General features: G+C 40.7%; 1 protein-coding gene across 1 annotated transcript in view; it reads left to right on the plus strand.

Moving 5' to 3' along the window:
• The window catches only part of ANKRD44 (ankyrin repeat domain 44), a 316,406-nt gene that overhangs the window by 192,262 nt on the left and 101,726 nt on the right, over positions 1 to 22,418 (plus strand). Inside the window, exons 9-10 of the mRNA XM_080798591.1 lie at positions 5,739 to 5,817; positions 13,545 to 13,659. Coding sequence (XP_080654717.1) covers positions 5,739 to 5,817; positions 13,545 to 13,659 — 194 coding nt within the window. The remainder of the gene's footprint in view (positions 1 to 5,738; positions 5,818 to 13,544; positions 13,660 to 22,418) is intronic.

A 22,418-nucleotide genomic window follows, 5' to 3' on the forward strand; every position in this document is an offset into this window, starting at 1 on the left:
GAATGCCAAGATCACTTTAGTCTTAGGATCGGGAGGAGGAGGCAGAGCCAGAGAACGGATGAAAAAAGAAGAGTTAGAGAAAATACAAAGGAGTTGGGGGGGAGCATGATGTCTTCAAGGAGATAGAGAACAGGAAGAAATGAAGAAATAGAATAGATAGAGAGAATTTCAGAGTTCCATATCTTGTAAGTGGAGCCCATCCAAGTCCTAAATGGGGGTAAGGGAAGGCCTAAGGAGGCATGAAAGAGACCAGGAACTGTAACCCAAGGTGGGAAGAGTCATGATATGGTATTAAAGTCACGGAGGACAGTGGTGAGAAGGCAGGAGGTTAACAGGTGGCTGAACTGGCATTGTCCCCAAAACTTGTGACACTTGTATTGCTGTTCTGGTATCTGAATGACATCCTTCAATTCTCCAAAGAAAGGAAAATTATTACTGAAGTTAAATAAAGTAGCTCTTGTCACCAAACTTCATAAATTAATTCAGGGGTTGTCCGATGCTCTCCATTCCCCTTTTAAAGCATGCCAACTGATGTGCTCAGTGTGCCTGCCAGCAAGGCTAGAAGGCCACTTCTGGAACACCTACCCACTCCCCCCAGTTAACTGACTGGTGCTCGGTTCAGAGTAGTTCAGGGACTCCAACGCTATATGGAGTTTATGGCAGTTTATGGCAGCCTTGTCCTCCATAAAATGGACCTGGAAAGCATGACTCCTTAATTTTAGTAATTAATTCCCCCCAGGGACTGCTAATCATCAATAGAATATGAGAAATACCTTTTTAAAAATCTGAGACTTAGGTTTGTGTGTTATCTGATCTGCATGAATGGGGCTTTGGTTAAAATCGAGCTTTCTCCCTCGGTCTCCCTCATCTCCTCTGTTTACATCCTCCGGCTTCCTTCTCTCGAATCCTCCTTCACGATTCACTCCGGAGGCACGGATCGTCTAACATTTCCATAGAGCCATTTTGTCTGACTCTGGAGATAGTTTTCTAATTGAAGTTGTTATCTCTCTGGACCACATTGCTCCTTGGATTTTGAAAGTGTTTGTAGATCGCAAGACGATTTGTTTTTGTTTAGATTTTCTGAAGTTTGGGGGAAATAACATTTTGAAGAGTAGCCAGTAGTCGCCCACATATTCACTTTGTTTTCCTCCATCCTCACAAAATATTAAAAGCGATGTCTTCACGGACAGTTACAAGATGGTGGAGAGAAAAGGAAGGATGTTATGTCCTGAGCACATTTTACAATCCTCCGTTTTCCTTAGACTGGCCATGGCCCTGTCTGTCTTTGTAATGGTGGTTTAATTGTGATAAATAATAAAGACACAATACTTTAGACAATAATCCATTGAAGGTTCACTTGTATTTCACAAATAGAAAGAGCATGACAAGATACAAAATAATTTTTCTCCTCCATTACAGACTACGTTGTAATTCCGGTAGCATCCCAAAGCTCTTTTTAGAAGCATTCAAAATGTTAAAGAAGGCACTGCATATATAGCTATTCCAAATACTACTTAAATGGATTCAGAATTACCCTTACCTGGTTGCCTACCTCCAACATTCAGACTGCCCATGGTCTGAATTCTTTCCTGCCCCTGGGCCTGTCGGCTATGTAGCCCTCAGACACTGGGGCTGAAGTCTATCGCACATCTTCTGGAGTGAACCAGCTCCCTTCTTTATATGTACCATGTCCAAATTATAGAATGAGTTGCACTGCAGAGGTCAAAGGTGAGAAATAGAATAGGCAAGAGAAAGAAAGCAGTGATAAGGACATTATGATTGGAACTTTGGAGAGCTTGTGAGGAAACAGGAGAGGAATGAATGAGAACCAACCAGTACCGTCTATGGCCTTTAGAACCATTTAAAAATTAAACTGTGTATGGCTTTTTGAAAATTAGGGTTTTAAATTGCTTGAATTAGGAAGCCCTTTGGGTTTCTGGCACATCCCCCCTAACTTAGCCTGCCAGCTGGCCTTGATGTTGTCTTATAGAGGCTCTGTTGCCTTCTAGTAGGGCCATTGAGCTGTGGGACTCCCAGAGACACATGCCACAGACAACACAATGCCTTCAAGTTCCTGGGTGGTAGCAACGTGTATGAGTTTAGGGAAGGTTTGGGAGATGTTGGAGGATGGAGAAAGAAGACATTTGCTGTGGAAGGTGTGAATAGATTTCTGAGGAGAGTGGTGGTCAAGGAAATTGAAACAGTCCATTTAGTTCAAGGATTAATCTTCCTGCTGAAATTTGCCCTGAAAGACTACTGATATTCATAAAATATTCTCAGTCTTTCTTAGTTTTCTTTCATGACCATGGCTGAGCTGTGCCTAAATCAATAGAAGGGCTTCTTGCATAGTTAAAAAAAAATCTCAAAAAACCAAAATTTTCCGAGCCCTAACTCTGATGGGAAAATGAGTCTAAAAATAGGAAAGAGACTAGAAATTAAGAAAAAAAATCTTATAACAGCAAAGCTTTGAATGAGTGGAAGAACTGAGCATATCCTCTCCTTTGACAATGCAAGGGATATTTTATCCTTGTCTGAAGTTCTTAAAACAGCACTAACAGCAAGTCCCCCCCATGTGACAAATTTCTCAGGCAGATAATGAAACTCTGTAGGATCCCTAGTCTCACCCTGAATATCCTGAGTTCTAACTTGTAAAGACTAAATGAAAAGTATTATCCTTTGACCTTCATTAGTTTCCAGTGGTTTTTTACATTCAAACCTCGTAAGCACAACTGTTCCGAAACGGCTCTGTGATCTTCTCAACGCTTCCTGTCCACACCTCCCCCACCTTCTGCCACCATATCCCTCAGGGGGAAAAAAAATCAGCTCAGGGCTGGACTCCGCGGTAGATGAGCCCAGGCAAAGGTAGATCTGATATAGCTGTCCTTTGTATTTTACCAAAATTTGGTCATCTGTTTATTTGCCCCTTTACCAAAGGAACAGGCGCTCCACGGAGACAAGGATGGTGTTGCTACCCCCAAAACGGAACCAGCTTTGTCATCTGCGCACCATAGAACCTGGTTGCTTCTGTGGCTCTCGGGCTGCAATTTAGGGAGTTACCACCAAGCTGGTGGTTATTCCCCAGTAAAGCCTTTAAGCCATTTTCCAGACATGGAAAACTTCTTAGCTAAATATTTATGAAGATATTACCTAAGCACTGAAATATTTATGGCTTTATATATATTTAACTAAATGCTAATTAGTTATGTTTTTCAATTAAATTTAAGGGGAAATATTGGAGCAAAATTTAAAGAAATAGCACCACCTAGGGACAGGTTTATGTCAACTCGGCGATTTCTGTAATTGTGTCCCTGTCCTCTTGGTTGCTGCTCCTTTCTCTCTAAAAATACCATTTTGGTAGAGCTTCAAGCTTACTTCCATCTTCCTTTCTCAGTCTTTTCTGACTCTGGTTATAACCATGGTAGATGAGAAAAGATCCTGTTTCCCCCCCCATCTACCTGATGCTTTTTCATCGTAAAGATTATTTTTCAATCGATGCACTTACCATTCTGATGAACTCTTTCCTTGGCAAAGATTGTGCACGATTCCTTTCTTCCTTTCTAAGGAACAGACTTACAGGCTGTAATAAAAATTCTTCTGCTACACCCTTGTGGTTTTATAAGCTATTCCGGTCCCCTCCGTCTAACAGTGGCTCCTAAACTGTAACGTGCTGTGCAGGTTAGAAATGGGGATCCCTTTGTCCCCACTCGGACTCAGTGTTCTGAGTCAGGGCACAGAACTCACATCTCTAGCAAGAACCCCAGGTGGTTTAGACGCAGTCGGTCCTTGGTTCACTCCGAGAAATACCGATTCAAATGATTCTTTGTTCCCATTGTGAAGTTTTTAAAACAAAGAGTCATTTTTAAAATGTATTTTTAGGTTGCTATGTTTTCCTTATTTAAATTAAAGTATTGTCTTATTTGAGTCTAGTTGACATGCAGTGTTTTAGGTGTACAGTACGTCAGTTTCAGGTGTGCAACGCAGTGGTTCACTTTCTCTAGATGTTGCACTCGGCTCACCACAAGTGTAGCTCCCACCCATCACCACACAACGCTGTTGCGATGTCGTTGCCTCCATTCCCTGTGCTGTGCCTTTTATACCCGTGACTTATTCCCTAACTGGAAGCTTGTGTCTCCCACTCCCCTTCACCCATGTTGCCTATCTCCCCACCCTCCTTCCTCTGGCAACTGTCAATTTGTTCTCTGTATTTGAGTCTGTTTCTGTTTTTTGTTTTATTTGTTTATTCATTTGTTTTGTTTTTTCGATTACACACATGAGTGAAATCCTATGGTATTTGTCTTTGTCTGACTTATTTCGCCCTACAGGTCCACACATGTTATCACCCTCCAGGTCCATCCATGTTGTCACAAGATCTCATCCTCTCTATGGCTGCATAATATTCCTGTGTGTGTGTGTGTGTGTGTGTGTGTGTGTGTGTGTGTATACACACTACATCTTCCTTATCCATTCATCTGTCGGTGGATATGCAGTTTGCTCCCACGTCTCAGCTATTATGAATAACACTACACTAAACATAGGGTTGCATATATGTTTTTGAATTCGTGTTTTCATTTTCTTTGGGTAGATACCCAGTAGTGGAATTACTACATCATATGGCATTTCTGTCTTTAAATTTTTGAGGAACTTCCACACTCTTTTCCACAATGGCTGTAACAGTTTACATCCCCACCAACAGTGCATTATAAAGCACAAGTATATGGGTTTCATTATAAAAATAAACTTGCATTTTTGAAATCTCATGTCTAACCTTAGACTTTGGAAAATGTTTCTCCTGCGAATTATAAAAAGAATAGCTACATCTATTTCTTTTTTTCCCCTTCCATTAACAGTATCTGAAGGAAAGGATGCATTCTGTCTCTGGGGGATACTTAATACCTTCTTTTGGGTATTACTATTTTTAGACATAATTCTGTAAATGACTGTTTCTTAACAAATGTGTAAGGCTTTAGCATTTGGTGTAATGATCAGTCTATAGATTCCATTCATTTTTCATGTTTTGGCTTAATTTATATCAGGGAATTCCATCATTTATGTTTTAAATAATAAAGAGATGTATAAATTCAGCACATTCCCAGGTGATCATTAAAATGGCCATTTGCTAAACCATTGTATGTCTTAATCTTATGATTTCTAATGACTTAATTGAAACAAACATTTCTGTTTTGGAACAACCGGAAGTGTTGTTTTCTGTGGAATCAGAATGTAGCGAGTGGTGGAATATTCCGGGTCAGTTTTGAGAGCTGGAATCATTCGCAGCAGCTCAGTCAACTTTAGGTCAGACAGGGCCAAGCCAGTTAGCACATCATTTGTCTTTTCTCAGGTATTTTAAACAAAATTTGGAAAAAAAAAATGCCTTGAAACCGTCTTCATTGGTAGATCACGAGAGAGAAAAAAGCGTTTTGGATGATTGCTTCCATTTGAAACAGGATAGTTTAAAAATGGTCAGTGTAACGAGAAATTTCACATCTCTTCTCTAAAATAATTTTCACTTCTCTAAGCTTCTTTTTAAAATGGGATGTTATGCAGTAACTTGAGATAATATATGTGCTTTTTGTTTTGCTTTCAGAATTATCTTTTTGCCTTTTGTAAGTTTTTATTAGACTTTTTAAAAAATTCTGAATTGACCGTTTTTTTTTCCCCAGAGCATTGGCAGTAGTATCCATAGGGACGTTTCAGACTGATGTCACTGATCCATTGTTTCTCTCCCCCTCATTTTTTAGAGTAAAGATGGCAAAAGTCCACTGCACATGACAGCTGTCCATGGAAGGTTCACACGGTCGCAAACCCTCATTCAGAATGGTAAGAGAGACCCTTCCGCAGCGTTGTTATTTGATGGACAGTATCCTGATCTGAGTGGGGCTATCAGTTATCCGAACATGAAAGATGGTTCTCTGTTTTAGATGATGGTCGGATTCATTAAGCTGAGATTTACACCATCCTTTGATGCACTTTGCTAAAAGTTCTTTATCAGACATATCATCCCCATCCAGCTTAGGAGTGAGAACATAAAGCCACTATTTCTCAATTAGTTCCTAGTCAGTCAAAGAACATATGATTTTGAAACTGGAAATGATGCACTTCTATGGGCTCAAGGTCCTGCACTTTTCACTCTGAAACAAATACAAATAACTATCATACATTTGCTACAGCAAATCTGAATTATTTTTAAGTTCTACAATTCACCATTGTTTTCTAAGTTAAAACTCTTTAAGCTACTTGGGCAAAGGTAGAGAAAATGAGGTGAGTCAGAGGAAAAGCAGTTAAGTGCATGATATAAAAGACGATAAAGTTACGGACTTGATAGAGACCTTGAAAAGCCACATAACCTAGTAATTTTCCAGGCTGATGACAAAGGTATACTTGAACCACTGGGTTGTCTCTGTAGCTACAGTGCTAGGGAGTGTCACTTCACATGATGCTTCCTAATGCTATTATGGGTCATGGCCAGCATCTGTGAGTGAATTGACCTTGACCACACAGCTACTGCTTTCTTAGCAAATCTTAGAGACAATTAAAAGCAAAAACAAAACAAAACAAAAAAACACGCAGGTTTAGTCCAGATTTTATGCTGACATTCCAAGTTCAGCAATTTCTGAACTATCTTTAGTTGACCCACATTTGTACTTCTCAAAATTCTGGCATTAGACAATTTCTTGGACCTGCCTTTTTTTCATCTATAAGAATTTTGGACAAATTGTTAGTGATACTGTGTTATGTCCTCGGCACTCAAGTCATAAAACCAAAAAGTTACTTGACATTTGATGGAAGATCCACCGGGGAAATTATGCTTAGGAAGCAAAACATCTGCAGCAAAGCAAAGGAAATTTATACGCATTTCAGTGAAACTGTAGGGGACAATCAATCCTGACAATTTTCCAATGAACGAAGGAAGGTAAAATGAAAATTAACTGCACAACACCCATTAATTCTAATTGGAAATACACGGCAAGTCTTTGACATTCATTTTATTGAAGGGGCTCCTCTAATCGTTTTGTTTTGCTTGAAGTAAACAAAGGGAGATGGGGAGCGACCTTAGAGGCTCTCCTCCTCACACTTTCCTCGTCCCATATAGTTCTCAACTGTTTTGTTTTGTTTTCAGAAACAGTGTCCACTGGCTAAAAAAAAATAAATAAAACTAGGGAGATAGTTGGTATCTATTTTTTAAAAATTTAGTGTGAATGTAGTCAGTGGGCCTTACCTCTGCGGTATAAAAAGCTTTGCTCCCTCCTAAAGCATATTTGAGCACCAGCGATCGGATCAGAGAAAGAGCAAGTTTCTGCTTGTAAACAGTGCCTTCCCACAGGTCCGTCCCTGTGGCCAGACCACGCTGGCCATCTCTTCTGAATCAAGGCCATGACCCATCCCCCCGTGTAAAGCTAGTGCGCTGATAACAGTCTGGGGATGCTGCTGGCTGCTTTCACCTCTCCAAAGGCCATTCCTGTGGACCTGAAGGACTCCCTTGCCCTCTCTGGACACCGTTAGAGGCTTAGGAGTTGGGATGAGATCTGAAAGAGAACCACCTCTTGTCCTCGGCGATCAAGTGGCTTATTTCAGAGCCTCATTCTTGGATGCCCTGGCACCTTCCTTGGGGGTCAGGTGGAGTCCAGGGGCCCAAAATGACAAGACACAGTGGCTGTACTGTGCAGCCCATTATATATAATGATAAAGCTAACATTGATTGAGTGTCCACCCTGTGCCAGGCATTTGGGTAAGCACTCCCCATAAATCCATGAGAAAGAGGTGTTGTTGTCATCTCCATTTCAAAGGGAGGGAAACTGAGGCAGGGAGGCGGTTGCTTCCATCAGGATACATGGCAGGGATGCTGAGGAACAGGAATTGAAACAGTCTAACCTCAGAGACTGAACTTTCAACCACCACACTTACAGATGCATTCTCTGAGCGAACAATGGCATGTTTAAACAAATTTTTTTTCAAAAGATTTTATTTATGTATTGGTCAGAGAGAGAGAGAGAGAGAGTGCACACACAACCAGGGGGAGTGTCAGGCAGAGGGAGAGGGAGAAGCGGGGTGCAGGGCTCCATCCCAGGACCCTGGCATCATGATCTGAGCTGAAGACAAATGCTTAACTGACTGAGCCACCCAGGCGCTAATAAAAAAAAGTTTTCTAACCTGGGTTTTATTTACTTTACGAGTCACTTACATGTAGACTAGAGTCATCCCTGCAGAAGGATGATTTGCCGTTCTCTTCTCTCCGCTGACAATTCTTTGCGTTCATTACGTGTGAGAACTGTGAGTTCTTCCATTTGACATTTTAAAAAACGCCCTTAGGGAGAAGAGTAGGAAGCTCTTTTCTTTCCTCCTATTTGTTAGCTTCCTTCTGGGAAAAATCCAGAGGCTCACACCCCCGGACCTGGTGTCTGTCCTCCAGAGTGGGTCAGTGCACAACAGGACTGTGAAAGCCGGTCCCACATGGGGACATCCGTTGGCTCCCTGAACCGACAAGGCATGCTACTGAGGAACATTCTTTGTGTTTATTTGTTTTGTGAAATCACCCTGGTGTTTGGACTTTGTATGACATTTCTCTGCTTTCCTGTCTGTTCTCTATTCACAGTTACTAGGTCTTCATAATAACTTTTTCCAGAATCAATTACTGTGGGTAAGACAATTGCCAAAAAAGAACAAGAAAAGAAACAGACAAAAAAAAAAACAACAACAAATAAACAAACAACAAAAAAAAAAACAGACACACACACACACACCTCTTTTATTTTTGAAGATAGTGAGCAAAGACCACCTCTGTGTTCATTCACGTTGTTTGTTGTCTGAAGCTGGCTTGTCGCAGCCAGAGGGGGAAAGAGCTGAATGAAGAAACAATGTGATGACGGAAGGTGTTTGATCCAACCCTTCCCCCTCGGCCACTGCCTCCGATGCTGTCCAGCAGGTTACCGGAGTTCAAAAATGATGTTTTCTTCACAGAAGCTTTAAAAATAGAGTTTGAAAAGGAAGAGTCCAGTGATAGGCTAGGATGATTCATTGTGAGATTTTCGACCTTTTGGCTCACAGTATTTCCAAAGCAGTTTAATAAGATGGCCATTTTTGTCTGTGCAGGAAAAACTAACTTCAGATGAATGCTTAGATAATGCCGCATAAATTACACCTTCTGACATGCTTTGCATACTTCTAAACTCATAAATGTTCATTTTCCTCCCTAGTTGTCAATAATCAATTACCGAAATTTAACTTGCAAGCTTCAAATGAGCAGTAAAGATACTTAATTTGCGTGTCAGGCAGATCTTAAAGATTTTCAAGTGAAAATGGAAAGGTTTAGGGAGTGACTGTAAAATAGAAATTCATTCATCTAGAGGTCCTACTCTAATATAAAACATATTTCTGAATAACAAATACAGTCTCTCTCTTATTTTTCCACTTGTTATGATGTTTTTCTGAAACATTTTAAATGATGACAAAAACATATGTGGAAGATAATTAAATATATTTTTACAGTTTTAAATGGACTTATGAGGGGCACCTGGGTGGCTCAGTCAGTTCAGCGTCTGACTGTTAAAATTTCAGCTCAAGTCGTGATCTCAGGGTCGTGGGTTCAAGCCCCTGTTGTGGGGAAGCCCTGCATTAGACCCTGCACTGGGCATCGAGCCTGCTTATGATTCTCTCTCTCCCTCACTCTCTGTCCCTCTCTCCATTTGCATGCTCTCCTTTTCTCTCTCTCTCTCTCTAAAAATAAATAAACAAGTAAATACATCCATAAATAAATAACAAATAAGTAACATGTTGAACTGACTCATGAAATAGTAGTAACAACAAGAAGAAACTCTATCAGCTCAGCCCCTCACTCTTTTCAACATTTTTCACTCTTTCCTTTCCTTACCCAATTTTTGGCATTTTGGGGGCTGATCAACATGGAGGCTCTAACACATCTTAAGATGGTTTGGTGCCTCTTAGCTGGGAAGGACGTAGAGTGCTTCAGTGTTTGTCCAGGACAGAGGTTCCTCTGGAGTCTGGGATCTGCCTCCCCTGTCTCCCAGGATCAGTTCTGGGGTGGACCATTCAGGCCGACCGCTGTGGCCAGTTCATAGATGGGTACACGGACCCTGGACTGTTGTGCAGTATCCATGGAGACAGTATTGCAAATATTGTCACGTGTGTCAGTTTCTTTATTGTCAGGATGTGGGGGAAGCCTTTCTAACCTCAATGCAAAACTCTAAATCTAATAATAGAAAAGACATGAATTCCAAAAATAGGGGTTCTTTTTAAGAATAAAATAGCAAAGAAAAATGAAAATCAAAAGGCGGAAATATTGGTAATACGTATTACTGATCGATGGTGAATCTCCTAAATATTTTAAGAGCTCTTGAAAATCAAGGAATGAATGACCTCCTCCACCCCCACCCACACACAGAAAAATGATCAAAAGTCATGAACAAATAGTTCATGGAAAAAGATAAACAAATAGTCCTTCAGTACATGAAAAGATGCTCAATTTCCTTAATATGAGGAATGCAAATGAACACTATACTGAAATGTTACTTCTCGCCTGTCACATGGCAGGTGTTCAAAGGCTTGACTGGGCTGTGGGAAAAATGCACTCATACATTGCTTATGTGAGTAGCAAAATGGCACAGAACCTATAGGAGGAAATGTGGCAAAATCAAACAAAACCACATATTCATTTCTTTGACCTAGAAATCCCCTTTCTAGGAATTTACCCTGAAGAGACCCCCAACAGACAGGAAACAGTATATGCATGAGGTTATTTACTGCAGGACTCCCGATGATAGCAAAATGGTACTTACTACCCAAAGGCTTATCCATACCAGACCTGTGATGTTACGAGTATCTCCATGCAATAGAAAACAATAAAGTTGTACAAAAACAAGGAAGACCTCCAAGAAGTGATTTTTAGGAGTGAATTCCAGGATATATTGTTAAGTAAAAAAGAAATGGAAAAGGAAAATGAAAACAAGGTATAAAGAGTCTGCATGATTATTTATTTTTTAAAGATCATATATTTATTTGTCAGAGAGAGAAAGAGAGAGAGAGCATGCACAGCCGGGGAAGTGATGGACAGAGGTAGAGAAAGAAGCAGGCTTCCCGTTGAGCAAGGAGCCTGATGCAGGACTCTATCCCAGGACCCTGGGATCATGACCTGAGTTGAAGGGAGCCTCTTAACTGACTGAGCCACCCAGGCATCCCACTGTGTGTTTATTTTTACAAAGAGAAACACAGAAAGCATAAACCAAAACTAATGAAAATGATTACTATAGGATGTGGTTGAGAATGCAGTGGAAGGGATGGAAATGAGAATGAGCCTTTAAAAAAATATAGTTTTAGCATAATCTCCTCCAGTCCCATCCATGTTGATGCAAGAGATTATGCTGAGTGAAATAAGTCAAGCAGAGAAAGTCAATTATCATGTGGTTTCATTTATTTGTGGACCATAAGGAATAACATGGAGGACATTAGGAGAAGGAAGGGAAAAATGAAGGGGGGGAAACGGAGGGGTAGACAAACCATGAGGGACTATGGACTCCAGGCAACAAACTGAGGGCTTTAGAAGGGAGGGGGTGGTGGGATCGGTGAGCCTGGTGATGGGCATTAAGGAGGGCACAGATTGCATGGAGCACTGGGTGTTGTACACAAACAATGATTCATGGAACGCTACATCAAAACCTAATGATGGACTGTATGGTGACTAACATAAGACAGTAAAAAAATAAATGAATAATGATTAAAAATATTTTGACTTCTGAAACATGAATTTTTTACATACTAATAAAATTAAATCAAAAGCTGGTAAAAATTTTGAAAACAATCAAATGAATATAAACTATATATCAAGTTAATCATATAAGCATACAGAATATAGAATTCAGGTAACTTTTGAACAAAGTACTCCCTGTTAATGCTAAAATCCTTGTCGGAAATTTTGTTGGGAAATAGGATATTTGCACATTCTCAAAGTACCACTCACAAACTGGTTGTTAATTACAAACGGGAAAAGACATTTTGCAATGGCCAGTGCTGGCAGGCCTCACCTTAACCAAATAACCAAGCCCCTTTTCTTATTATGGTAAAATATATATAACATAAAAAGTTACCATTTTAACTGTTTTTAAGTGTACAGTTCATCAACACTAAGTATACTCTCATTTTGTGTAACCAACACCATTGCTCCTTTCTAGAACTTTTTCATCTTCCCAAACTGAAACTGTAGGCACTACAAGTTATCAAAATTGGTATCACCAGGTAGACTCACCTGACCTTAGTGCACGCTGTGGAGATTCCGTGGGAAGGACACTTCAGCTCTGGGGTGGTCATGCCAAAATGTTCTGAGTCGAATAGAGGAAATAATCAGACAACTCTAGAATGCAGAACATCCCACACAATTCCTGGCTTGACCTCCAAAGATATCAATGACATGAGAGATAGATGATAGATAGATGATAGATAGATAGATAGATTATTTTAGATTAAAGGAAACTAAAGGGACATGACAACCAAATGGTAGCAGAATCTTCTGTTGGATCCTGGATTTAAAAAACTAACAGCTATGGTGCACATTTTGGGGATAATTGGAGAAATTGGAATATATTATATATTACATAAAATTATGGTACCAACATTAAATTTCTTGAGTATACTAATAGAATTATAGTTATGTGGGAGAATCTCTTTGTTCTTAGGGGTGAAATGTCATGATATCTAACTTTTAAATGGTTAAATAGACCAGGGTTCCTGGGTGGCTCATTTAGTTAAGCATTTGCCTTTTACCTAGGTCATGGTCCCAGGGAGCCTGCTTCTCCCTCTGCCTGCTGCTCCCCCTGCTTGTGCTCTCTCTCTCTCTCTCTGACAAATAGATAAGCAAAATCTTTTAAAAAATGGCTAAATAGACCAACTGTACTTACATACATATTTATGAAAAGGGGAGAGAAAGAAAGAAATGTAGTAAAATAAAAAGTTGGGAGAAAGAAGACAAAACAAAATAAGATGAAAATACTATATAATTAAAATGACCGTTGATGATTAATGTAATAGCTTTTATAAATATAGATATTTCCAGTTCATAGATATATGTTCACTCATTTTACTCTTCATATTTTAAACCAAATAGTCAAACTACATAAAGTATTTTCTTGAACTTTCTATTCTCTTTGGTTCTGATGTTTTAGTATACAGCCTATGTAGGTCTTTAATCATGCAGATAAAATTAAAATTGGCTGTATATTCAGAATTACATTTTATGGAATTTTATAAGTTTGTTCCTTCAGAGCAGAAATTTAGTTGTGAGATTTTGGATCCTTAAATAAGACAATATGGAAAGAATTTTGAAAGCATTTCTAATAGACTTCGCTCTATGCAGATTTAATTATACTATTATTTCAGATGATGATGTGTCCCCTGGAAAGGCATTCTTGTACTTTAGATCAGAGATGTACACAGAAGGGAAAAGAAGTCAACATTTGGACAACACGAGTGACCAGCATAGAATGTAGCATCTGAATCAGCCGGCATCCATATGTCACCCCGTATTATAACCTCTCTTCCAGGCGGTGAAATTGACTGTGTGGATAAGGACGGCAACACTCCCCTCCATGTGGCTGCAAGATACGGTCATGAGCTTTTGATTAACACCTTAATAACCAGCGGAGCTGACACAGCCAAGTAGGTTACTGCAAAAATACAGTGGGATAATTGCCATGTGTGGGAGCACTGCCAAAGGGCTCTGCCATGCAGTGGACAGTTTCCATTTATCTAGGTTAAGGTGGATCTCAACCATTGAGCTAAATACAAGTGAAATTTGAACTAAATTAAGTGACTTTTAGTGGTGGATGCAAGAAAGAACCAATTTTATGTTCAGCTACTTCAGAAAGAGGACTAGTCCAGTGGTTGTAATTAAGGAGACTTGAACTCTATTCCTAACTCTACTTTCTAACGTTCTGTTCCTTCCAGTGTTTAACGTTGGTTAGGCAGGAAAAAAAAGACATGATTGGGCAAATTCAGGGGGTACCATTGAGTAAATCTGCTACATGGGGAAGGGGGGAACCTGACCTCATTTTACACTTCCATTCCCCAAGAATATAAGCAGATACACAAGTCGGCCAAAGTGCTGGGTGCTATGGGAAGTTTCAGAAATAAATCACCTGGTTGGTACCTTCAAGGGGCTCATAATTTTGTTAGAGGCCAAGGCCCTCTTAAGACAAAGAGCCATGCAAGAGAGTATATAATAAAGTTCTAAATGAAATAGGACTTAAGTGGCAAAGTGTTCCGTGTAGACAGTGTATGCCATAGCCTGTAGACAGGAGAGAGCTCAAAGGTGGCCAGAGTTTTCAGAAAAGTCTTCAAGCAGAAGGTGAGTTGTAAGTAGGCTTTGAAGGGTAGCAATGACTTGAGTAGAGCAGAGGGTGGCAGACATCCTGAGCAGAGAGGAAAGGAGGAACAAGAGTTGAAAGAGTATAATTCCAGGATGCACTGCCCTGAGGTAGTGTCATGTGCGGGTTGGGAGCCCAGGCTTTCATGGGTACCACATGGGCTCTAATCCAAGCCACCTTACCTGGGAGCTGTGTGACCTAGTGCTTATTGCTAAAGCTCTCTGTGCTTTGGTTTCCTCTTTTCAAAAATGGGAGTAATGACAGTACTTGCCCACAGGTGTGTTACGAGGATTAAAGGATTTAATTACCAGTAAAGGTCTCTGGTATAGGTTAAGATCAATGTGAGTATGAGTTATATAAATATATTGCCTAACATAATTAAACAAGATAATCCATGTTAAGAGCTCTTTGAAGAATGCCTAGCACAGAGGAAGCTATCAACAGCTATTATTTTATTATTTAATAATATGCAGTAGAACCAAATTCAAGAGAGCCTTAAAGAACTGAATAGAGAGTATAGCTGTGACCGCAGAGACCGTGGGTAACAAAAACTAAGTTTTCAGGAGAGCAGTATAAGGGCACCGTAACATTGGGAGTTCTGTTTTATTTGCCAAGTATTGTGCAACAGAACTGAAAATCTTGCTTGAGAATAAGCCAAAATTTAAATGGTCCATGGAAGGCACTGGTGGCTTCCAGCAACCTCCAAGGGTCCAGTCTAGTGGCAGGAACAAGATCCAGAGCAGACAGTTCAAGTCTTGTGAAGTTTGTACCGTGCTATGGGAACACTCAGGGAGATGCTGACTCTGTGGGTTTCACAAAAGAGGGGACATTTCAGCAAAAAGAAGGATGGGTAGGAGTTAGCCAGGTAAACAAAATTGTGTGAGGTGAAAAAGATAGAGGAAACACGAGGAAGGATAGTCCAGGAAGGGAGTACAGTATTTACAAAGGCACAAACATGTGAATGTGTTGAAAGCAGAGTGCCAGGCCTGGATTACCTGATGTGTGTGGAGAAATGGAAAGCAATGAGGTGGGACGGCAGGAAGAGCTGCCATCTTGAAGGACCTTGCGTGTCCAGCGAAGGAGTTGGGTTCTGTTCTGAGGCATTCGGAAGCTGTTAAAGAATTTTAAGTGGATGTAGGGAAGGTTGTGTCTCATGATCCCATTTGTGCGTGAGAAAGATCACTCCAACCATAGCCCAGACGTGGGGGAGGTGGTCCAGACCAGGGACATGTGGTGGCCTTTTGCACACGTCCAGGGAGGAGAAGATGAGGCCTTGGGCTCTGGGTGAGGCTGGGGGCGGGAAGAGAGGGCCACACTGACAAACAGTGAGAGCAGTGGGCTGTCTCCTTGCAGAAGAAAGGAATCCACTTACAGTTGAACCTTTTTGCCTGGGCTGCTGCAAGTTGGAAGAAGCAGCTCAGTCTTGTGGAAGGAGCACTGTCCTGAGCTCAGGGAGCTCTTACTGGATTCTGAGTTCCCTACCACACCACGGCTACCCAAAGCCAGAGGTCAGAAGTGCTCTGTGTTCATTGAGCAGGAGTCAGATATCTAGGCCCACCCGCCTCACCTGTGATATGTTAACATTTGCAGCAGTAGTTTTCTTTCCACTCAGGGCTACTTGGGGAGTTTTAACCAAACAACCTTGAATTTCTGATTTTCTTCCAGACTTGGATCCACTCGAGGGAGAGACAGGGCCCCCTACTTACTCAAAATTTCCCCAAACACATTCCCTCTATAAGCACAAGGTTCATTTCTTTGTAATTATTTTGCCCTCAGTTTACGCGAACACACACCATGTGGCAACAGTGCCTTAGAGACGGCGCTGTTGTCCAGTAGCCTTTCCTTCCACTGACTGTGCTGTGTCCTGGGGATGCCACAGAGGCACACATTGTCCCAGCCTCAGGGAGCCACGTCTGGTTATGTCACAGCGTACCTGGGGATAAGAATGCTTCCTGCAGTAAACAGTGGTTCATTGGGCTGCACTCGTGTGTGTGTGTGTGTGTGTGTGTGTGTGTGTGTGTGTGTGTGTGTGTCTGTGTGTCTGTGTGTGTCTGTGTGTGTGTGTGTTTAGTGCATGGGAAGGGAAATCACCTGAGGGGAAATGTCAAGATAGGGGGAAGGAAAATTGGAGATTAACTTTGCAAAAAGCCCTCAGAAAATCACTGTTCTCTGGGTTCCTTGTAGGTCTGTGAGGACTAGCTTATCAAAGAGGAGAAATATTCTATTAATTTCTATTTAATTTCTTTAAATTTAAATTCTATTATTATTTTCTAAATAATTCTATTATTATTTTTTCTAAATTTAAATTCTATTTAAATTCTATTAATTTCTATTAATTTCATATTAATTTATGAATGTAACCTGTCCTCATTCATAAACGATATGACCAAATGTATTTTAAAGCTCTCTATATGACCGCTGTTGTGGTCATTACTTCCTTACGAAGTTGTTTGAATCTCCTTCTCGGCCTATGGAATGTTTTTGATGTTCTTTTTCCTTCTCTGGGCTTCAAGTCAGAGCGCTTTCTGCAGCTTGACTCAGGGCTCCTGCAACTTTATGTGGTGGTTTTTCTTCTTTAACATTTTTAGGTTCGAGACGCTTGTCTCTGGGATTTTAATTTGTCTTCTATCTTACTGATTCGGCCTCAGTGGCAGCAAAATTAGGGGCATCCGAGTTGGCGCAGGTAACGGGCTCTGCCATCTGTTCATTCGCTGCGTGTTTGCGGAAGGTCAGCTCCCGGCCTTGCAGGAGTCCCTGCCCTCACGGAATTCATAATTCACGGGGGGCAGGAATTAAACAAGCAGTTACAATCAGGCATGCAAATTGTGATTCCAGAACAATCTCTGGGTGCCGCCGGATACAGAATGTACATGGGACCTGGTGGGGCTGGGGTGGGGGGAGGCTTCCGGGAAGAGCCGTGCTGATGGGGACGGCAGGGTGGACAGCGGTTGGTTAGGTCGTAGAACCGACAGGCTTGCAGATCCTAGGTGTAGACTTAAATTATTTTTATTTTTACTATTCATTATTATATATAAATACATAAATATTTATATATAAATATATATAAATATGTATTATTTATAAATATATACATATTATTTATAAATATAAATATTATTTATAAATATATATTATTATATATTATAATAAATATATTATATATTTATTATATTATTTTTATTACAGTGTTACTCGAATGTGGATAAATGTAAAAACTAGATAGAGACTCCTTAGGCTTTGACTCCACTCGGTCAGTAAGTCCAAAGAAAACCTGACAGCATCCGTGCAAACAGCACTCAGTGCTCACGGGTCAGCAGGAGCAGCTAACGTTCATGAGGCCTTGCTTACCCTCGCTAGGCACCGGCTCTCGGGAATTATATTTAATTGTCACAGCGGTCCCAGGGGGTAAGTGATACGATTAGCGCCATCTTATCAGTGACATAAATGAGACACAGAGAGGTTCACTTACTTGCCTGAGGTCACAGAGCTGGTGAGGGGGTGGAAATGAGACTGTGTCCTCGGCCGTCCAGATCAGGAGGTGAGGCTCCTGGGCGAGAGGCTCACTGCCTCTCTGCGTAGTGGAGGGTGGGACAGCGCACCATTTGCCAAAATTAAATCGCCATTGTCCTGGGGTTATTGTCCCGGTGGCCAAGGCACTGACTCGTAGGAGGTCAGCACATGCTGGGGGACTGGAAGTTTTGCAATGGCTTCGATGCAGTAGAGGGCCAGTGGGCTCGTCACACAGCACAAATGCCAACTGCTGCCAAATTCTGCGCATCTGGAAGACTAAGCCTACTGCGTTGTCACTGGCCCTTCCCAGCTCCAGGCATCGTTTGCCCGTCACGTCCGCCTTTCTTCTGTTGTTATTGGTCCCTGCCGAGTACAGCAGCTCCACGTGGCGCCAGTGTGGTTCCGAGGACAGACACGGGCGCTGGCATATGGCCGAGGTCTGTCGTGAGAAGGTGGTTATTGAGATGAGCCAAAACATGCTCTTAGATCACTCGCTAAATTTAGGTTATGATCAAAAGGAAAAGACAGTTTGAAAATCCCCACAGAGAACTCATGAGAGCCCAAAGATGTTGCCAGTGGCCCCCAGAGATGCACTAACAAGCTTGAGAAAGGCTGTGAGAAGGTGGGCAGAAAGATGAGTTTCTCGAGACACCCACGTGTGCCCAAAAAGGCCTCGGGCAGGATAGAGCCTTGGCTTCTCCAGGAGGAAGGGACAGAAGTCACTGCGGTTCTAGAGTACTGGTCGATGAAGCAACAGCTGGACCCGGAAGCGGCTTGTGAGCTGCGTTCGAGTGTTTGGTCTTGATTCGAAAGTTTCGAAAGAAACCACTGCAAGTGTCAGTAGGTTGCAAACAGCAAGGACCAGGCCTCATTGTTGCCACTTATACCCAAATGCCTCCAACGTAGGGGTGTGGGATAAATACTCAGAATGACGTAGATGAAGTTAATAGGAAACTGATTTTTTGATTTGGGTTGATCTGTCAAGTAAGAAGCATAAAATCTCACTCCTGAGTGGACAGAACTAAACCAGTCCACCTTCCCTAGGAGACTTGTGAGATAAGTACCGTAAAGAATTCTGAGTATGGTGCATAAACAATGAATTCTGGAACACTGAAAAGAATTTTAAAAAATAAATTAAAAAAAAAAAAGAAAAAAAAGAATACTGAGATGTAGGAAGATAACAGAAATGCTAGTTGATCACAATTTTTTCTTGGATTTTTAAGGGTCACAAACCTGATTTTAAGGAATCACAGCCTGATAAGACTTCAAAACTCACAGGCTGCTGAGTATCCCACTAAGTTAATAATAATTTCAAGGGCGATAATAATTTCAATGGCAATACTAACTTGTATGGTAAGGGCTTATCATGGTCCAGACCTTCTGTTAGCACTCGGGTGCATTACTAATTAGTTTAATTGCTAATTATTAATTAGTTTAATTAATTAGTTACAGTTGCTCTATAAAATCAACACTGTTATGATTATTTGTTTTCTGGATGAGGGAAGCATTACGCACTTGCCAAAGATCAAATAGCTGGCAAAAGTCAAGATTAGGACTCAGACCCAAGGTTTTTGACTCCATCACCATAACTACAGTGTTTTTAAGAGTATAGCCTGAAGGAAGGCTCTGGAGAGCACTGGAAGTAGGAAGGAACGGCCATAGCTCTCTGACGCCAAGGGGAAAGCTTAAAAGAACTGATGTTCTGATCGTGCACGAGCCCTTTCCTTACCTCCGATTGCTGTCTACAATTTATTCTGACCTCATTTATTCTGAAATAACTGGCCAGGAGATGCCAGCTAACAGCTAAATTAAAAATAGCTGATACAAATGTGTCCTATTAATTTTATGACTGGTCAAATAAATATAGCATTTTAGCTGGAATTGGTCTCTTCTTTCTTGTAATTTATGCACTGTTAAGTTTAGTGTTATCTGACATCTTTATTTCTTGATCTTCTTTGATGTACATCTGACGAAGTCAGAGTGATGCTTCTTATTTGCCTAGGACAGCCAAACCCTAATTTCCCTGCTAAAGGTTTTATGGCTCTTCCTTTATAAGCAGTCTTACTTTATAACAATAAAGGAGTAATTTTATCTTGAAATGCATGAATCATTTCTGAAGTGATTCAGAGATCCTGAATTCGACTTTTATTTCCAATCTTGGCCTGATATTTAGTTTTCCTGTTTGAACCATAGTATCGTATTCAAGTTCAAATATCAGTGGTACTTGAGTCTAAATTAATGTGTTTTTAAACCTACACTGAGATAGTGATTTTTTAATGAACTATGGAATAAAATATATATATCAAACAGAATTGTTGCTAGACCTTTTAGAATAGTTCTACCCCCTTAGCTTCTTAAGTGTATAAGTAATAGGAAAAAAAGGAAGGAATTAGCTAATGTAGAGTATGATGAATTATCTGAAGACAGGGATGTTAAGTGTCAAAGTTGATTAGAAATTTTCATAACGAAATTTATGGAATATGTTACCATGCTGTTGTTGTTATACTATCATTTACACCTTTTATGTTCTTCATAATTGATTTCTTATAGAATTGAATGTTATTTTCTCTAATTCATTTGCTTATATTATTGTATGTAAAGATATATATTTTTTGTATCTTTATGAAATATGTATTATATTGTGTATATGTACATATGTGTGCATATGTATGTATATATAATATGTATATAATATAAAACATTTTAATATATTTCTATTTTGTAGATTATGTATTTGTACACAAATATATTTTTATTAAAGTTATATTTAAAGAATGGGGAAGGCTCAAAGAAATCTTGGGAAATCCCACCCAATTCCAGGCATATTCCTTCAAGAACTTAAAGCCATCCTAGAAAATACTGTGTTTCTCTTACAGATGTCCAGAGATAGTAATATCATCACATTTTTGCCTTACTTGCCCTAAGCAAATAAAGTGGTTAGGTACAGACTCATTGGCTTAAAATTCCATTGAGTAACATGTTTTTAAAACACATTATACATTTTTGAAAAATCACTGTTTCCCTGGCTTCAAGAGGACAATGTACATGCAGCATAGATGGGAAAGCTTCTCTCCCATCCCCCAACTCCTCTTCCTTTCCACGAACATCAAGGTTGTCACTGGTGCAATTGCCTTTCAGAATTTTTTTGTCAATGATGAGAGAGGCAATTACAAGCAGTTCCCCTCTGCGTGACGCTGCCCGGAAGACAAGCAAATTGCGGCTCTTGATGGATGCCAGCTATTATAGACAGTGGGTTCGAAATCTCCATATAGGGAAAGGAAAACCAGCAGAGGGGAGACTGAACAAAAACACCAATACACAGCGAGAAGTTTTCATGGAAAGAGAGAGGTGGTTAATTGTTGGCAGACTCGGACTTGGCAGAACGCTGAGTACCACGAGATAGCTGGGAATATGTTTATGCTTTGACACATTCACACCCATCATCGGAACTTTTGAGATAGCAAATAAAAGTCACATATCTGAAACCGAACCCACTCCAACCATACGTGTTTCTTAATGAATCGTGGAATCTGAAAAGGGGCAACTTCGTGCCAGAGAAGGAACTAGAGTCATTAATGCTGCAGGTGGAAATACACGTACTTACTTGTGTTATGCGGAGGGCTTGCGAAATTTTGAAATACGTTATTTGACTCTAACGGGATGTCCTGAGAAATGAGCACTAGCATTATAAATGCTTATGAGAACACCGGAAACCCCCGATGATGCTGCTTGTTAGGAATGACAGTTCAGCGCCCAGCTTTGGGTCCTTGTGTGAGGAGAGGTGACGGGCAAGAGGAAGATTGGATTTGATTTTTTAAAGGATTTTATTTATGTATTTGACAGAAAGAGACACAGCAAGAGAGGGAACATGGGCAGGGGGTGTGAGAGAGGGAGAAACAGGCTTCCCACTGAGCAGAGAGCCCGAGGCGGGGCTCGATCCCAGGACCCTGAGATCATGACCTGAGCTGAAGGCAGACGCTTAACGACTGAGCCACCCAGGCACCCCAAGGAAGATTTGATTTTATTTTTAGGGTTTTTTTTTTAAGATTTTATTTATTTATTTGACAGACAGAGATCACAAGTAGGCAGAAAGACAGGCAGAGAGAAAGGAGGAAGCAGGCTCCCTGCTGAGCAGAGAGCCCAATGCGATTCGGGGCTTGAGCGCAGGACCCTGGGATCATGACCCAAGCGGAAGGCAGAGGCTTTAACCCACTGAGCCACTTAGGTGCCTGGAAGATTTGATTTTAAAGGAAAAAACACTGCTATCAAAAGGCGCCTGTCCCTTAAGGGATCATCCTGGGGACTGTGTTATGAAGGGGTATCAGTCTAAAAAGTCCTTTTCTAGAATCTTTCTGTAATACTGTTAGGGAAAGTATGCTAGATTTATGACATGTATGCCAGGTAATGTTTGTTGCGTGTTCGTGACTGGTGTCCTGATGTGGGTAATATGCTGGGTAAAAGTCTGTTAGGAAGATGAAGTTGCACCTGCAAAAAGGTCAACATTGGTTTTTATTTGCATCCAACATTTTGATTACAATAGTA

Source organism: Martes martes (assembly GCF_963455335.1).
Source record: "Martes martes genome assembly, chromosome: 3".
Taxonomy (NCBI): Eukaryota; Metazoa; Chordata; class Mammalia; order Carnivora; family Mustelidae; genus Martes; species Martes martes.